The sequence below is a fragment of the Leucopleurus acutus genome (assembly GCF_964270905.1).
Source record: "Leucopleurus acutus genome assembly, chromosome: 15".
NCBI lineage: Eukaryota > Metazoa > Chordata > Mammalia > Artiodactyla > Delphinidae > Leucopleurus > Leucopleurus acutus.
Genome location: NC_139157.1, coordinates 48,249,843 through 48,269,697, shown reverse-complemented (window position 1 = coordinate 48,269,697; position 19,855 = coordinate 48,249,843). Strand labels below are relative to the sequence as shown.

General features: G+C 42.6%; 1 protein-coding gene across 1 annotated transcript in view; it reads left to right on the top strand.

The window, feature by feature from the left end:
• The first annotated feature begins 223 nt into the window (after nucleotides 1-223).
• The window catches only part of SLC16A10 (solute carrier family 16 member 10), a 138,240-nt gene continuing 118,608 nt past the window's right edge, over nucleotides 224-19,855 (top strand). Inside the window, 1 exon segment of the mRNA XM_082856070.1 lies at nucleotides 224-744. Coding sequence (XP_082712196.1) covers nucleotides 390-744 — 355 coding nt within the window. The 5' untranslated portion in view covers nucleotides 224-389.

Below are 19,855 nucleotides of genomic sequence, written 5' to 3'. Positions count from 1 at the left end.
TGACCTACACATCTGTGACCCCCGCCGGGTAGGAGGAGGCTCCGCTGCAGACGCGCGCGCAGATACAGCCACCCGCAGGCACCTGGCTCCGCGCGCCGCGGGAGGGGGGTGGACCGGGGCAGGTCCCACCGCCGACCACGCCCCCAGGAGGTGGGGCGGGGGGGCGGGCGTCTTTAAGACCGGGCTGCCCAGCCGCCTGCTCAGTCAGGGTTCGGAGCTGTGGACCAGGAGGCTTGAGGGTTAGCCCTGCGCCGCCTGCCCACGGGGCCCTCCACCACCCTCACCTCGGCCTCACTAGCCCGCCAACCCAACTCGGCGGCTCCTCCGCGAGCCTGCCGGGAACTCGCGCCCCTCGCGCTCCCCGGCCCCCGAGGGGGCCGCCTCGGGCCATGGTGCCCTCCCAGGAGGAGCCCGCCGCCGCGCGGGGGCCGAGCGAGGCGCAGCCGCCCGGCCCTGCGCCCCCAGGGGCCGCTCCGCTGCCCGGCCCGGGACCCTTGGATGGCCCGGAGGCGGCGGGGGCCGAGAAGGTGGAGGTAGAGCTGGCGGGGCCGGCGGGGCCGGCGGGGCCGGCGGGCGTTGAGCCCCTTGAGCCGCCTGAGGGCGGCTGGGGTTGGCTGGTGATGCTGGCGGCTATGTGGTGCAACGGGTCGGTGTTCGGCATCCAGAACGCCTGCGGGGTGCTCTTCGTGTCCATGCTGAAGACCTTCGGGTCCAAGGACGATGACAAGATGGTCTTCAAGACAGGTGAGGCACAGCACCCGCCGCGGCCATCCCCGAGGGGGCTGGCGCGGGGACCCCCGGGCATCCGCGTGCGGAGCGAGCGTCGGCGCCGCCTAGTGCGCCTCTGTGGGTCCGTGTGTGCGGAGGTTGTGAGGGGTGGGTCTGTCCAGTTGCAAAAGCAGCATGCTCGGTGCGCCTGTCTTTGTGTTGAATCCAGATGTAGGCACTGTATTTGGAAACAAGTCGCAAAACTTATTTGCCTAGATCTTCCTGCTTTCCTCTCTGCAGAATAGGGGCTAAGAGTCTGAGGTAGACTTTCTCTTAATTTTTGAAAACAAACAGACCCTTCCAAACCCTATTACACCGCTCCGTCATTTTTACGGTCTCTTTCGTGACCGTGACGGTTGGGTTTTTGTTCATCTGCTCCCGGCGCTGTAGAGGGCTGTTTGTGTTGCGGGGAGGCAGGGTTGGCGAGATGAAAGATATGTATTCCAAGGTCACGGGAGTTCGGAAGGGGGCCCTGAAGGAACCACGGTTTCGTGGCGTTTTTTTTTTTTTGCGGTGGGGGGAAGGGGTTGTCACTCTGCTAAATATAGGAGACAGCCAGATCAGGGACTGGGAAGAGGGAGGTGAAGGGTTGCCCTTTCCTAGTGTGTTCTTTGTCATATTTAATCATATACCAAATTAGATGAAAAAGGTGCAGACTCAAAATTTTTTTTCCGTGTAGAGGGTTGGTTATTACCTGATCTACCAAATCCAAGACCGTCTGTATAATGCCTTTACATACATTATTTCATGTCATCCTGCAAGGCAGGCGTTGTCAACCCCATTTAGGTGAGAAAAGTGAAGCTTGTTGAAATAAAGTGTCCTAATGAGCCCAGAATGGAGATAAGACACACATCTTATGACTTAAAGGGCCAAGTGATTTCCATTACTAAATCAGGCTCCCTCCTTGCCATTTGGGCAACTATATGGTTAATGGTCTTTTTTTTTTTTAATTTTAATTTTCGTTTATTTTTAGAGTTTTCCTTAGGTCTTTAGTGTGCATACAAAAAAATACATAAGACTCGTAACAAATTCTGAGAGGTAATGTTGGGAGTTTTAAAGCCTTATTTATTCAGCTTTTCTTCTACCCTGCATTGTTTGCAGTTTATCCCCATAATACCTCAATTTGAGCTGGTAGCTTAAATTCTTTACATTTTAACTCATAGTTTTCCATTGTATGAATATATTATACTTTATATGCATTTTTCCTTTAATAAACATTTAGGTTACTTCCACATTTACTATAGACAATGCTGCCATGCATATTCTTGTACATTGGCTCCTTGCGCATGTGAATCAGGTACCATATTTAACCTGGAATTTCTGTTCCTTAAATAGCTTTTAAAGCTGTTGTGTTCTGCAGGTCACAGGATACAAAAGTGTTCAAAATGTAATATGATGTACCTGCTTGGAAGGCAACTATTGTACAGTTTATCAGGATAGATATGCATATGTAGTAGTAAACAAAAATTATTTTGTGTCTTTTCTCTATGAGTATCGGGTATCTGGGAGGGAAAAGCCCAAGGAGGCAGAATTCACAGAGTCAACATTTTAAGACTAGGTCCTTCAGCATTTAGCATATTCTTGCCTGGGATTACAGACGTTTATTGAAGTCAAAACACCAAAACAAAACAGTCTTTTGTTTACCACTGGTTTTGCAAACTCAGGTGAGTAGATCCATTGGTATCTGTGGAGTGTCTTATTTTTTTCTCCTTCCTAACTTTTTTTGAGAGAGAGTGAGCAACTGCTGGAGAGAGACCATAGCTTTACCAGGGATCAGAGTTTTGCAGTGTCGAAGCCTCTGTAATCTCTACCGTCCCCAAGGTTCCCATTGCTACAACAGGCCAATTCTGGGTAGCTGAAGGGGAGGGAGGCCACAGGGACCTGCTCTCTTGAACTTTTTGAAACTCTCTATTTTCAGTTTTGTTGAATGTCTTTCTCCATTTACTCATTTAAATCCTGATGGCTTTCAGCCGTGTTTGTGTGTGTGGGGGGTGTGTACCACACAAACAAGTATACAGGGGTGCCAGCTAAATACTGAAGATCTTTGTGCTCGTCTGCATGACTGCCATGTGTGATTGGTTGTGCCCTTGCACAGAGGTACACAATTCAGGGTCAGTGGTGACTGGAAACCAGCCTGTGCTCTGGGTGCCTTTTATCTAATTCCTGCAGAGGGGCCCTGTGCACTTGTAATGGCCCTGTGTAACACCCCAGCTAGATGGCACAAAAGCTTGTACTTGGTCGATATGTGAAACATGTACAGCAGATAAACTTTAAGGTCTGAGATCACCTCATCGGTGAAAAAATGGTGACAGGATAGTCTTTTAGCCAGTTAATGTTGAGATCCACCCCCCTTCTGTCTCTCTCTCCTTTCTTTGCTCCCTTCTTCCTTCCTCTCTTTCTCTCTCTCCCCAGTTTCTCTTTCCTTCCCTCCCTCCATCTCTCTCTCACACTCAATCACACACACGTACGCACACACACGCGCGTGCACACGCGCGCACACACACACACACACACGTGTTTCATATAAAGTCTCATCTACAGTAGGCCCTGAAGTGTTTGAGAACACCTGCTTTGAAGTTTGACTCTTCAGTCTTTTTTTTTGGATATTCTAATGCTGAGTCATCTGTGATCAAACGTATGCTAACTTCAAGTACAACGTAAAACATATCTGGAACTGTTTAAGGCTTTTATTTTTTCAAAGTTTCGGTCCATTTTCGAAGTCTGGAACAGAGAGACTAGAGCCCGTGCATTCCATATCCTCTCCCTCCTTTTCTCTTTCTTTTTTTAAAAAATTAATTAATTAATTTATTTTTGGCTGTGTTGGGTCTTCGTTTCTGTACGAGGGCTTTCTCTAGTTGCGGCAAGCGGGGGCCGCTCTTCATCGCGGTGCGTGGGCCTCTCACTATCGCGGCCTCTCGTTGCGGAGCACGGGCTCCAGACGCGCAGGCTCAGTAGATGTGGCGCTAGGGCTTAGTTGCTTCGCGGCATGTGGGATCTTCCTAGACCAGGACTCGAACCAGTGTCCCCTGCATTGGCAGGCAGATTCTCAACCACTGCGCCACCGGGGAAGCCCTCGGTCCATTTTCTGTTACGTTATTCATGATTGATAATTACGGCATTAGAGGGCAGTCTCCACGTGTTCATTAGCTTCTTTATAATTATAAGCCCAAGGATACCCAGGGAGGTGGTGTTGGAATGGGAACCTAGGCTTCCAAATGATGGTTTATATTTCTTGAGAACTTCACATGTGCCAGGCCCAGTGCTAAGCACTTTACATGCATTCCTATTTTAAACCTTACTGCAACTCCATGAGATAGGCTTTATTTATTTATTTATTTTTAAAGAAACTTATCTGTTGAGCTTTTATTTATTTAATTTATTTATGTATTTTGGCTGTGCCGGGTCTTCGTTGTGGCATGCGGGATGTTTAGTTGCGGCATGCGTGTGGGATCTAGTTCCCCAACCAGAGATTGAACCCGGGCCCCCTGCATTGGGAGCATGGAGTCTTACCCACCGGACCACCAGGGAAGTCCCGAGATAGGCTTTATTTAATCTTTCTTTTCCGATGTGGAAACTCAGGCTTATAGAGATTAAGTAAGTGGTGGAGCCAGGGTTCAACCTCAGGTTTATGTGACTTCAGAAGCTAGGTTTTTAATGCTTGATCATATTGCATTGGCTAGATAACATTCTGCTAATCCAGTGTTCTTTATGTTTGGTTAATTCAAGTGTTAGAAATTGATTGAGTACTATACCGAGAATTCTGGCGTTAGAAAAGAGGTCTGAAAGATTAGGGTCCCTGTTTCTTGGTCTTACTTGGCTGTCAGTAAGCAATTGCCAATGGTTGATGTCTCGTTGAAATCGGTTTTTGGGTGTTCCCTCGTGGTCTAGTGGTTAGGATTTGGTGCTTTCACTGCTGTGGCCCGGGTTCAGTCCCTGGTTGGGGAACTGAGATCCTGCAAGCCGTGCGGCGTGGCCAAAATTAAAAAAGAAAGAATTAGGTTTTTTTTTTTTTGCGGTACGCGGGCCTCTCACTGCTGGGGCCTCTCCCGTTGGGGAGCACAGGCTCCAGACGCGCAGGCTCAGCGGCCATGGCTCACGGGCCCAGCCGCTCCGTGGCATTGCGATCTTCCCAGACCGGGGCACGAACCCGTGTACCCCTGCATTAGCAGGCAGACTCTCAACCACTGCACCACCAGGGAAGCCCAGAAAGAGTTAGGTTTTTGGAGTATAGGGAGATGTTCACGGAGAAGCAAGATAATTTCACATGGCATTCAAGAAGTCTGGGGTTTCCTTTGAAGAACCAGGCTCCTTTAGACTGATCCATAGCAGGACAGTACTTCCAGGCAGAACTGAAGAGGAACCTTCCTCAGGCTTTACTTTTTCTCTTCAGGGCTCTCTTACCTCTTTCTATGTCACTGACGATCCACCCAAAATTTCTCAGGAAAAGGGCGTGGAGAAATTCATTCACACTAAGATATAAGCGAGTTTACACATCTTAATGTTACTCCTTATTCATTCTACAAATGTTTACCAAGCATCTGACACCCTCTGTGCTGGGCACTGGAGGTGGTAATAGAGAGAGGAAGTCAGCTGTTCCCAAGGAGAACAGCTGATTCCCTTTTGATCTGCTGTGGGATACAAATAAGTAAACAGAGTACTTCTCTTTGCAGTATACCAGGACTCAGTCTTAATGTAAGAGGCTGAAATTCTAAGGAAATTCCCACCAACGGTGGAGGCTGGGAAAGGCATTTGATGGCCTCTTTCTCTGTGGCAGTAAATCTCACTTGGTGAAATTAAGGCTTTGGAAAGGGGAAGAAAGCCGAACTCCGATTTAGGCAGTAGAACCAATTAAAAATGTTGAGTGCATCACAGCCCTATTATGTTATCCTGGCTGCTGTTGACGTGGCACTCAGAGATATGCCTTGCACATACTGCTGTGTTAGAAAGGTCCATCAGAGGGAGCAAGCTAAGCTTGAGTTGTCTCTTTTCAGTTAAGTTTTATCTGTTCATATGTACGTGCTTCTTGCCCAGATGGGGGGAAGTCAGACACTTTTGGGAAAACTAATACAGATACTACAATTAACTGGAACATTGTTTTCCCTTAGAAATTGCAACTTTGCTTTAACTTTGGTTATTGGAAAACCTATTTTTAGTTCCTTCATGGAACTGAGAAAGATTCTAGGGTTCTTTTAGCTTCCTGACACAGTGCTGTGGATATTCTCTGGGATCTTACTAGGGTATTAGTCTAGTTTACTTATCTACTTTCTTCCTGGAAAAAGAAAAAAATATTTTAGTGGTATATTGACGTTTAAAAAATAACTATTTAAAACAAGTATGTTTTCAGAATCAGTATTTAGGGTCATTAGTGATATTCTTTTGAAGAAATTATGTCTTTGTGGTCCAGAGGCTTGGTCAAGAAGACCCCTACTTCTTTTAGTAATTCCCAAAATGTGTTCTTTAATAGCCTTTCTTTAAAGAAGAGGCCTGTGGTTAAATAAGTTTGAGAAACACTGCACATTATCTTCCTCTTTTGGATATTTTCAAGTATAAATCAAGGTATTAAAAATTCAATTAATTCAGTTTTAAAGGAAAGTAGGTTATCAAAAAAGGTCCAAAAAGGGACGCTCTTTGGTTATAATCATTAACGCAACTCTATCTTCCCTGTGTGGAGGTAGATTGCTCTTCAGATAGTTATAATCACAAAGTAGGAGTTTTAGTAGCATTTAGGGATGAATGCATCTTGCAACACCTCTCAACGTGGTCTTACTAGCACCTCTGAAAGTTTGTCAGTTAGCTCTTCCTGAAGGTTTTTTAAAAAAAGCTTTTGCATTTACATACTGATATTATGCTGATATATACATACTGCAGTTGTATGCTACACCTGAACTTACAGGAGGTTTTGGCTATAGCTCAGAACTGAACTGCTATGTCTGGTTTTTATGGAGAGGACTTTATTTTTGGTGGGGAAAGCTGTCTGCATAGCTAACCATTTCTATGTCATAGGAAAGTGTTTGGTAATGGTGTTTTCTTAATATGGTTTCAGTGAACGAATGATCTGATTCGTGGTCCTATACTATATACATGTTTCACTATAAGGAAAATACCTGACTCTTATTTGCACTCAAGGAGATGTTGAAAAGCCAAGAGAACTCACTTATGGCGGCTGTTACGATGCTTGATTTTCCTTCATTCTCTTCCGTCTTAAAACATCCAACCTTATATTCCATGTGAATTCATCTAAACTGCCTGTTTAAAATAAGTTATTAGACCACAAAAATTGTTACCGGATTTTGGAATAATAAAGACATGAGCATGGTGTGAGCATTTCATACTCCGTTTCCAGAATGTTTCTGAGTTCAGAGCAAGACTGAAAAGTGTGAATAGTGTGTAGTGAATTCTGATTAAGTACAACAATATGAGTATTTCTGTGGTGTTTTATCGTAGAATTTTTATCAATAGAATTAACAGTCTAAAGAACCAACTCAACCAAAAATAAAAGTGTATGAATTATTTCAGGAGAGGTTTTGAGGTGTCTTTTAGAATAAATTGTACTCTGTGCTCTTGATGTGATTTGTTGTATCATTTTTATATGGGTCCTTGTTTTTTTTTTTTTTTTTTTTGCGGTACGCGGGCCTCTCACTGTTGGGGCCTCTCCCGTTAAGGAGCACAGGCTCGGGATGCGCAGGCTCAGCGGCCATGGCTCACGGGCCCAGCCGCCCCGTGGCATGTGGGATCCTCCTGGACCGGGGCACGAACCTGTGTCCCCTGCATCGGCAGGCGGACTCTCAACCACTGCGCCACCAGGGAAGCCCAATGGGTCCTTGTTGAATCCATGTTGCAGTTCCTTGAGGCTTGGTCCCAGGCCATGTGCTTGCTTCACTTTTCTTGCCTTCCCTGCGTGTCTTATATGCCCTGTGGCTCCAGCCACTATCTTGGGGTGTTATTTCCAAATTTCTTCTTTGTGTTCAAGACCCATATTACCTATTTCTAGAAAATTCCATTTGGATGCACCGGTACATCATACTTAGCTAAAATGAACTCATTTGTTAGCCACCCCACTTAGTGTTCACCTGCCACCAAAAACAACAGCCCACCTGTGGATAGGCGTAACCTTCCTTCTGAATTCTCTCAGTATATAACACCTCTGATGGCTCATGTCAGAAACCTGGAATCCATCTTAATTTCTTATTTCTCCTCTTTCCTTTCCTATTTCGTTAAATTAGACAGTCCTTTTGTGTTTACCTCCTTAATGCCTCATAAGTCAATCCCTGTCTTTTCCTTTAGTGCTGTGCCTTAATTCATGCCTTCATTACTTTTGGCCTCAATTATTGTCATAACCCATTAACTGGTCTACCTGTCCTCAGTTATACAAGTGAGTGGTTTTTCTGAAACATTGGACCATATCATTTTTCTATTTAAAAGCCATCAGTGATACCCATTAGTTCTGGGAAAACCAAATGCCTTTGAGCACTGGCCCTTGCCTGACCCTCTAGCCTTGCTTCTCACCTCTCTCCCATCTTGCATGGCATGCAGGATCTTAGTTCCCTGACCAGGGATCGAACCCGGGCCCCCTGCAGTGGGAGTGTGGAGCCCTAACCATTGGACCGCCAGGGAATTCCCTCTCCCTTCTTGCTTTTTACGCTCCAGCCTAGCCGAAGGTCTTGCACTTTTCCAAATCTGTCCTGCTGTCTTTGCCTCTGTGACTTTATGTGTGCCACTCCTCCCTTCAGTGTGGTTGTTGGTCCTTATAAGGTTCTGATGAAATGGTTGGCCATTTTATTTCTTTTATCACAACTATGGGATAAACAATGTTTTTATGCAACTGTTGTTACGTTTTGGGGGGATGCATGTGGAATGTTTTGGGGGTAGCACGAATTCAAATCAGTTACGAATTAAGCTTAGAGTAGAGTGGAAGACATAGAACCTAATTTCAACCCATCCTAATCTAGCATTCTGTGAAAGGCACTTTTAAGATAATCCATATTTGTTTAAGTGATAATTTGCATAGTTCTTTACCATAAAGAAAGGGTTTTCATATACATTACTCAATTTTATTTTTTAGAGTAGCATTGTAGTGTGTCATTACCTCTATTTATAGATAGTGAAGTTGCAACTTGCACGGTTTAAGGTTGGGACACATGATATCAGTATTTACATCCGTTAAGTTGAATTTAAGAGCATCTTTTTATCTGGACAAAGATTTATCCTTCTGTTAAAGTTGTCTTGAAATGTAGAATACTGCCTTTTTATCCCCTTGAAACTATTTTCTGCATATTTACCTAAATGTTCTCTAGAACCTTTAGTGTCTCCTACCCAAGTTATCAGAAATCCTGTGACGTCGTCCAATCCATTCCATTTAGAGTTATCACAACCCAGCTAGAGATCTGATCTCATATTGAAGTGAAACAAACCTTAGCAAAAACAAACGAAACCCCAAACACTGCTCCAACAGTCAGCTCACCCCAGCTCTGAGCACCCGTCTAGCCTGGTGCCACGCAGGCACAACTGTGGGTGTTTTTATTGGCAGTGTTTCAGAAGGAACAACTCTAGCTCTCCTGGGACCTGTGCAGAAGCACTACACAGAGCCACCCTCTAGGACTGGAGTAATGGAGGAAAGCAGTGCTCCTAGTTATCTGTGTACCAGATGTGTGTGATCATACCTTCTTAGCTAAGTTATCTTCGTTAACAGCAAAATGCCTGCATTCCGCCTTGCATGTAGGAACTAGAACTAGGAAATTGAGGAGGTGACTTGCCTTATTCCCAAATTGAAGTCTTTTTTCATTTCACTAAGTTTTTAAATTTTATTTTTTTTAAGAAGGTGGCCAGATAGAATTTCTAACTTTATTACATGCTTATATTAATGTAGTCATGATTTTCTTTTTTTTAAATTTAAAAATTTTTAAATATTTTGGCTGTGTTGGGGCTTCGTTGCTGCGCGCGGACTTTCTCTAGTTGCAGTGAGCGGGGGCTACTCTTTTTTGCAGTTTGCGGGCTTCTCATTGCGGTGGTATCTCGTTGTGGAGCACGGGCTGTAGGCATGCGGGCTCAGTAGTTGTGGTACGTGGGCTCAGTAGTTGTGGTACGTGGGTTCTAGAGTGCAGGCTCAGTAGTTGTGACGCACAGGCTTAGTTGCTCCGTGGCATGTGGGATCTTCCTGGACCAGGGATCGAGCCCGTGTCCCCTGCATTGGCAGGTGGATTCTTAACCACTGTGCCACCAGCGAAGTCCCACTAAGTTTTTTTAATTGAAGTGTAGTTGATTTACAATGTTGTATTAATTACTGCTGTACAGCAAAGTGATTCAGTTATACATATAACTGAATTATTCTTTTTTTTATATTCTTTTCCATTATGGTTTCTCATAAGATATTGAATATAGTTCTCTTTGCTATATAGGACCTTGTTGTTTATCCATTCTATATATAAAAGCTTACATCTGCTAACCCCAGCCTCCCACTCCATCCCTCCTCCAACCCCCTCCCCCTTGGCAGCCACCAGTCTTCTCTATGTCCGTGATTCTGTTTCTGTTTCATAGATAGGTTCACGTGTGTCATATTTTTAGATTCCACGTACAAGTGATATCATATGGTATTTGTCTTTCTCCTTCTGACTTACTTAACTTAGTATGATAATCTCTAGTTGTGTCCATGTTGCAGCAAATAGCATTATTTCATTCTTTTTAATGGCTGAGTAGTATTCCATTGTATATATATATTGGGTTGGCCAAAAAGTTTGGGTTTTTCTGTAAGCTGACTCTAACAGTGCTTAGTTGTCTTTAAGTTAATTAGAAACAATTTTGTTGGATTGTATTGTGACAGCTGTCATATCAGCGTGCACTTAAAAAAAACATCAAAATTGGTGAATTTTTGTGTAGCCATTTTAATATTGAAGATGGAAGAAAAAAGGCAACATTTTCGGCATATTATGCTTTATTATTTCAAGAAAGGTAAAAATGCAAATCAAATGCAAAGAAAAGATTTGTGCAATGTATAGAGAAGGTGCTGCGACTGATCGAATGTGTCAAAAGTGGTTTGCGAAGTTTAGTGCTGGAGATTTCTCTCTGGACGACGCTCCACGGTCGGTAGTCCAGTTGAAGTTGATAGTGATCAAATCAAGGCATTGAGAACAATCAAAGTTATACCATGTGGGAGATAGCCGACATACTCAAAATATCCAAATCAAGTGTTGAAAATCATTTGCACCAGCTTGGTTATGTTAATCGCTTTGATATTTGGGTTCCACATAAGTTAAGTGAAGAAAACTTTCTTCACCGTATTTCTGCCTGCAATTCTCTTAAGCGCAATGAAAACGTTCTGTTTTTTAAAATAAATTGTGACAGGCGATGAAAAGTGGATACTGTACAGTAATGTGGAACGGAAGAGATTGTGGGGCAAGCGAAATGAACCACCACCAACCACAACAAAGGCTGGTCTTCATTCATAGAAGGTGATGTTGTGTATATGGTGGGATTGGAAGGGAGTCCTCTATTATGAGTTCCTTGCAGAAAACCAAACGATTAATTCCAAGAAATACTGCTCCCAGTTAGACCAACTGAAGGCAGCACTCGACGAAAAGCGTCCGGAATTAGTCAACAGAAAATGCATAATCTTACATGAGGATAACGCAAGGCCGCATGTTTCTTTGATGACCAGGCAAAAACTGTTACAGCTTGGCTGGGAAGTTCTGATTCATCCGCTGTATTCACCAGACATTGCACCTTCGGATTTCGATTTATTTTGATCTTTACAAAATCCTCTTAATGGAAAAAATTTCATTTCCCTGTAAGACTGTAAAAGGTACCTGGAACAGTTCTTTGCTCAAAAAGAAAAAGTTTTGGAAGATGGAATTATGAAGTTGCCTGAAAAATGACAGAAGGCAGTGGAACAAAACGGTGAATACATTGTTCTTTAAAGTTCTTGGTGAAAATGAAAAATGTGTCTTTTATTTTTACTTAAAAACTGAAGGAACTTTTTGGTCAACCTAGTACTACATCTCCCTTATCCATTCATCTGTCAATGGACATTTAGGTTGTTTCCATGTCTTGGCTATTGCATTTCACTAATTTTTAATTATGGGGATACACATGAAATAAAGATTTGAAATAAGGTATGTGGACCAAAGCAGTGTTTCTAACCCCCTTTGTTCCCAAACATAAAAGCCCCATAGCTGTTGAAAATTTTGATACACACCTCCAAGGGTAGTTTAACTTTTGAGTGAGATTCCCTAATACCCGGAAGATAAAGCCATGTTTCTGTATTTTTCCACCAGCTAAGATTTTGTCCCTTTACTTTTAGTGGTATTATGGAAATAATTAAGATTTTTTTTTTTGGCCGCACCACGTGGTATGTGGAATCTTAGTTCCCCCACCAGGGATTGAACCCAGGCCCCTGCGGTGAAAGTGCCGAGTCCTAACCACTGGACGGCCAGGGAATCCCCTAGGATTCTTTATTTGTTTTTTTGAAGACAAAAGTATAATACTGAATACGCTTTTTAAAACTAAGTGTGGAGCTTCCCTGGTGGCGCAGTGGTTGAGAGTCCGCCTGCTGATGCAGGGCACACGGGTTCGTGCCCCGGTCTGGGAAGATCCCACATGCTGCGGAGCGGCTGGACCCGTGAGCCATGGCTGCTGAGCCTGCGCGTCTGGAGCCTGTGCTCCGCAACGGGAGAGGCCACAACAGTGAGAGGCCCGTGTACCGCAAAAAAAACCCCCCAAAACTAAGTGTGCCTCTCTGATATGCTCCTCTTAGTGAGGGGGAACTGTGCTGCCTTCCTCCTCCAGTCCCCCAACTTGAGAATCAGTGACTGGAGTTTTGAATTCCGTTCAAGGTATGCGTTTCTATTATTAGATAGTTAAATCTAAATGAAAGGTCAGTGGTTAAATTAACGTATAAAACTCAGGGAAAGGTGCATGGGTCTGTGGTTCAGCTTTACCCCCCCCTTTTTTTTTTTTTTTTGCTAAAGAGTAAATTGCATCAACAGTGTTCTGCATGTGTTCAGAAAGTCAAAATTTATTTAGTCTTGTGACCAACTTAGCCTGGATCCAAGAAACAATTCTGAGATACGTTTCATTAGAGTAGAAAACCACTACTCATTAAACAGAGGTACTTATTGACTTTTTCTGTGTAGGTACTAATGCCAAGTGGGGTGGGTTGGTCTGGTGACTGGTTTTAATAGTGAAAACCTTTTCATCTTGCTTAATTATCCTTTTTATTAGTTTTGACTTCACGTTCCAATTTCAAATGTCAGCATCTCAAAGGATTCACATTTGTCAATGGTTGTTTAAACAACAGCATTCCACAAAGTTAATTGATGTTTTAGCACAGATGGGGGCAGAAAGTTGCAGTTGTTTTCCTGCAGTAATGTAACACTTGAACTTTGGCAGCAGTACCCCCAACTCCAAAGTTACCTCCCAGTGCCAGGTTTTTGGGCTTCTTAGTCTCTGTTGGTTTTATCTGTAGCTTCTAGTTTTTCTATGTTGAACAAGCGTTGCTTTTATAATAGTAAAAATAATTAACCATTAGCATTAGATGTATTAACTTTAATGACTGTAATAGTAAATTTGGCCTAAGATGAAGCGGTTTTGTGGGAATAAATGATAGATGTATGGAGTTTTCATTGTAGTTGTTAGGTTTTGTCTCTTCTCAGAGAAAAATGTTAATTATGGAATAGGCTGGAACTGGTAAAGGGAACTGATTTTAGTTTTATAATGACAATCTTTCGTTAATTGTATATAAACAGATTAGGAGGAGAGGCTTTTTTTTTTTTGGCTGTGTCGCACAGCTTGTGGGATCCTAGTTCCCCGACCAGGGATCGAACCCGTGGCTCCTACATTTGAAGTGTGGAGTCTTAACCACTGGACCACCAGGGAAGTCCCAGGGAACTGATTTTAAATCACGTTACATTATTTGGCCACATTTTGTTTTGGATCAAAATGGAGATATTTTATATCAGATGGACAGGCACTAAGAGCTAGATCATGCGATGCTAATCATACCTGAGCCCCAGCCAGACACAGCACAGAAAATTATTATTGATATTTCTCTTTTGGGGGGTGGGTAGAGGGACTAGAGAAGGGGCAGAAGAGATAATAGATGAATATTTGTGTTTGTATGCATAATTTTAAATCCAGAGTGATAAATAATTACTAATCAAGAATCCTCTTGTTTGGTGGTTCTTTTGTGTTTCTGGTACACAGGCTACTTGTACGAGGGCAAAGGCAAATAGAGCATTCCCCACATTTTGCTGCTGGCCACCAGAAAAAAAAAATCTCAAAGCCGCATTGTGTTGCCACCAGAAAAAAAAAAAATCTTTGCCTGGATAAAAATGGTTACATATTAAATGACTATTTAAACTAAAAGATTTAAAATAATGCTTTTAAATGACCTAAATTTTAGCTCAGTGTTCTTTATAAAAATATGAGAGTTTATCATTTCTTTCAATAAACTTGTGTCTGTAAAATGATGCTCAGTAGGACAGAAGACTGACCCTTTTCCAGAAATGTGAAATCTTGAATCTAAGCAAAAAGAAATTGTAATTAGTTCAGTTTTATTGGTTTGGAATTTGTAATTATTTGGAGAGGGATTTGGTTTGTCTTTTCACACACTCCTGCAGTTGTGGCATTATAAAGAGCCTTCCTGAAAGAATGCATGCCTTTCAGACACTTTTTAAAAAAAATAAATTTATTTATTTTATTTATTTATTTTTGTCTGCATTGGGTCTTTGTTGCTGCGCTTGGGCTTTCTCTAGTTGTGGCAAGCAGGGGCTACTCTTTGTTGCAGTGCGTAGGTTTCTCCTTGCAGTGGCTTCTCTTGTTGCAGAGCATGGGCTCTAGGTGCACGGGCTTCAGCAGTTGTGGCACGAGGGCTCAGGAGTTGTGGCTTGCGGACTCTAGAGCGCAGGCTCAGTAGTTGTGGCACACGGGCTTAGTTGCTCCACGGTGTGTGGGATCTTCCCGGACCAGGGCTTGAACCCATGTCCCCTGCATTGGCAGGCAGATTCTTAACTACTGCACCACCAGGGAAGTCCCTCAGACACTTTTTTCAACAAAGCTGAGGAATACCAAAGTTTAACTCTTTAAATTTACAATTGATGTCATTAGCGCAGAGCCACAGTTCCTTATCTGAAACTCTTGGGGCCATATGTGTTTTGGGGTCGAATTTTTTTGATTTTAAAAAAGTAACCTGGTTCATACAGCTGTGTTTTTTACCCCCCGTCCCTCCCCGCCCAGGGGAGTCTGAGGCAGCACCCTATAATCTAATACACTGATATTTCTGCAAAAAAATGTATGACTATTCAGAGTAATTGGGCCAAATAGAGACATAAGTACCTTCATGTCAGTTCAGATCATGTTTTACTTCCAAGTGATTATTGATGCCATCTTATAAAAAAACTTTGGGTTTGGGATTCCAAAGTTGGAAATAAGGAATTGTAGATTTATATGTGAATATTTTGTTTTCTGTTTCTCAGTGAACAATATTTTTAAGGTACATTTTTCTTTATTAGGTAGCGTACCTGCTTCATGTTTTCAGTAAATGTGATATTCGGCTATCATACTGATCTACCCTAGATTACTCAGCCAGACCTCCTTTTGCAGGGTGTTTGAATCGCAGGCTGTGTTATGCAATGTAAATAACATATCTGTAGACATCTTTTTTTTTTTTTTTCTTTTTTTGTGGTACGCGGGCCTCTCACTGTTGTGGCCTTTCCCGTTGCGGAGCGCAGGCTCAGCGGCCATGGCTTACGGCCCCAGCCGCTCCGTGGCATGTGGGATCTTCCCGGACCGGGGCACAAACCCATGTCCCCTGTATCGGCAGGCGGACTCCCAACCACTGCGCCACCAGGGAAGCCCAGGACCCGGGTTCTTTAATACTCAACTATGCACTGGGCTCATTAAATGAATGACAAGGAATTTGGTTTGGCAAGAGCCCAGGAATTGTAGAGGAAAGTCCCAGAAGATAAGGCTGGGAAAGAATGGGGAATGGAAGGTTTGAGTGCCGAGTTAGGAAGTTTGCATGTGATTTAATAGGCAATGGGAAGATATCAAGGATGTTTGAAGTGTGCCTTAAAAAATTGTGACTGGGTTGCAGAGTTAAAGAAAGAGGAGGAACATCAATTACGGAGGTCTTGGCTGAGAGCCGGGGTAGATTTGAGGCCCAGCAGTGGAAGTGGGAAGGAAGGGGTAGATGTGAGACATTTCAAAGGACAGACTGAGGGAAGTCTGGCAAGTGATGCGTGTGGACAGTGACATGGAAACAGATGATGCTTATGCCTGGGGACAGCATCTAAATAATTTTTGAACTAGGAGCCCCACATTTTCGTTTTGTACTCGGCCCTGCAAATGATGTAGACAGTCCTGGATGGTGCCACTGACAGGACCAGGGGCATGTGGAGGAGGAGTTGACAGGGAAAGGCTGACTCAGATGTTAGACATATGAGTGTGAAATGCCAGCAGGACATCAGGGGATGATGTCAAGCAGATAACTGGACACGTAAACCTGGAGCCTCAGAGTGGAGCTGAGGCCGGAGGTAGAGCTTTGGAAAGAGCCCGTCTCTTTATGAGGAATGTGATGTTATCATAGAAACTGAGAAATTCTGTCTCAAGAAGCCCCAGGGGCTGCTCCTAGGTAGCTTAGTTGGTTTCCATTGAAATCATCTTATTTAAAAGTAACAACACTTCATCCTTAAAAAAAAATCTTTCCAGCATTTAGATTTCTCTAATTCAGATTTGCAACTTTCCAAAGGTCAGATTGTATTTTTTACTGTCATTGTCTTAAGTATTTCCAAAACTTAGTCCTAAGACTTGGTTTTTTTTTCCCCCTTTAGTTTTACGTGACCTCTGAGACTATCTGCATTTACGGTTTCTTGCATTCACCGTATAATTAATTAAACCAGTCTGTAAGTCTTATTTTCAAGATGTTCTAGACCAAGAGCCTGTGGGAGTGGCTTAGAATCGTTTCAATTAATTTATATATTTCTAATTTAAATGTAAAGTATTGATAGTGGTGGAAAACTTGTTCAACAGGAAGATGTTATCTTGTAGATCAGCCATCACAGAGTTTAGGAACTGAGTCAGCTACTCAGTTCCCTCAGCTGTAGCAGTGAGACTCAAGTAAGATAAAAGAATGTCAAAGTGCTTTGGATGCACAACAGATATGTCAGACACCCTTGTTACTGAGTAGGTTGGCACAGTCCCTGTATGTGGGCGTGTGTGTTGACTCATGTGCTGTGCTGTAATCTCTCAGAATTCAGGTTCTGAATGGCTCTCTTGTGATTGAAGCCCAGCTGAAGGTGCTGGAAGTGCAGTGACCCTGGAGGAAGAACCAGTAAAAGCAGGGGGTGGGTGAAAGGGAATTGATGATTGTGCAAGAAGAGGGTATCAGCCTTATTTTGTAAGCCAAGACACCCCTACCCCCTACCCTTCCTTCCAGTAACTGTTTCATCTTTTAGTACCTTTTGGCTTCATTTGCAAGGTCTGTATTAAAGCACATGTCAGGATTTAAGGCAGTGTTTCAACCATGCTTGTCTACTGTTGTGCTTGTGGGGTTGAACGCAAGTACTGGCCTGATGACAAGTCAATTTGATATCCAGTGATCATGGGGAGGGGAGGCAGAGGGAAGGCCAACTCAAGTATTTTTTCCTCAGAGTTTGAGAAACAGAAGCCATATAGTCTTTTAAATCCCATGCCAACACACCAGAGAGATTTGCTAATACCAAAGGTCAGGAATCACAAAAGAGCAATGTATGTTTTTTGGTGTTGACTTGAAAATACACTGTTTTGTATAACTTAGTGTTCATTATGTGTATGCTATTATAATTAGTTGGTATACATGGTAGTTTTTTTTGTAGCTTTGATTAGGAAACAAATATTGAGACACTTAAAGCAAAAGGCAGACTATTATTATTTTTTGGAAAAAAATCAGATAAAAGTAATGCTTAATCCAATTAAACTGTCTCTTCCTCTAATTCATCATGATGACTTTGGGTGTCTGGTGGCAACTGAGAATGGGTTATGGAAAAATGTCAAGGCAATGTAATCCCTATTATTTATGGTCACTTAAGAGGATAAATTAATCACCAGCCACTAATCTTTGGATAATTACTCTGTTTAGCTGGAAATATCCTTAATTTCTGGAAAGCAAGTCAGTGAGTTAGTGGAACTGTCATAATTAATCAGCCTTTGTAAGACTAATTATAAGTGAATGGAAACTAGTTGCCTTCACCCTTTTCTCCCCTGCATTATAGCATGATCATTCTGTAACTCTGGAAACTGTATGTGGAACCACAGGGAACATACATTAATACACTATCTTGGGGTTTTTAATACACTATCCTGTGGTAAGCATTCATAGGTTTACCCCAGCTAAGGATTAACAGAACTGCCTTAACAGGTTAAGGCTTGCAACTTGTGTATGTATTTCTGGTTACTAGGACTAGACAAGAATTTTTTTTTTAAGGTTTTTTTTTTTGATGTGGATCATTTTTAAAGTCTTTATTGAATTTGTTACAGTATTGCTTCTGTTTTATGTTTTGGTTTTTTGGCCACGAGGCATGTGGGATCTTAGCTCCCCAACCAGGGATTGAACCTGCACCCCTTGCATTGGAAGGCAAAGTCTTAGCCACTGGACCACCAGGGAAGTCAAATTGTTAGGATTGGGCAAATTGATAACATTATAAAATTGGTTTGAATATAGATTGTTTAGGAAATGAGTCTTTTGCTGACAGCAGTTCCATTTATTTATGCCTTAAATATTTTGAAGGAGTCAACATAAACTACTGTATTTATTAGGTGCTAGCGGTGGGATGGGAATAAAGAAAAGTACACATTTCAATCCCAAGGGAATAAAATAAGGAGGAAGTCCTTGTCTCATGTTTTCCACATGGGTACAGTGTCTCAAAGACAGACCAGTGTTCACCTTTTGGAGTTTGAGGTCTTCATTCAAGAGGTTCCCAAAGAACCTTTTTGAGAGTCAATGAAATTGCTATGCAGGTGGAATCAGAGACATACTACTTATTTATCACAATCAGGATACTCCCATTTTGACAATAATAAAATTCACACACTTACACTGTAAATTGTTGCCTTGATAAGGTTTCTGGAAATAAAACAGAATTCTATGTATTGTTTCCAGTCAGTTAGAGAAGGATTTGTATTATTATGAGAAACACAATACTCTATATAGGACTGAATTACCATAGAACTAAAATATGAATTAGGACTATGGAAAACAAATGCAGACACAGAAATCTTTAGTACAATGTATTTTATTTTTTATTTTTAAATATTTTTTATTTTTAAAATTTATTTATTTTTGGCTTCTTTGGGTCTTCGTTGCTGCTCACGGGTTTTCTCTGGTTGTGGCGAGCAGGGGCTACTCTTCGTTGCGGTACGTGGGCTTCTCATTGCGGTGGCTTCCCTTGTTGCGGAACACGGGCTCTAGGTGTGCAGGCTTCAGTAGTTGTGGCATGCGGGCTCAGTAGTTGTGGCTCGTGGGCTCTAGAACACAGGCTCAGTAGTTGTGGCACATGAGCTTAGTTATTCCATGGCATGTGGGATCTTCCCAGACCAGAGCTCGAACCTGTGTCCCCTGCATTGGCAGGCACATTCTTGAGCACTGCGCCACCAGGGAAGTCCCTAGGATGCATTTTAGAAGACTCACTTTAACTTTTGGAAGTCAGCTTTATTGAGGGATAATTTACATATGATAAAATTTACCATTTTAAGTCTACAATTTGATGAGTTTTGACAAATGTATAAGGTAATGTAATCACCACTGCAGTCATGATACAGGGCCTTCCATCACCCCAGGATGTTGCTGCATGCCCCTTTGCAGCCAGTCTATCCCTGGAACCTCTGCCCCTGACAACTATTGATCTGCTTTCTGTCACTGTAGTTTTGCTTTTTCTAAAATTTTCTATAAATGGAATCCCACAGTATGTTTTCTTTTGTGTCTAGCTTTCACTCAGCATGATGCTTTTGAGACTCTACCATGTCGTTGCATATGCAGTTGGCCCTCCATATCCATGGTTTCGCTATCCTGGGTTCAACCAACCACAGATAGAAAATATAAAGAAAAAAAATTCCAGAAAGC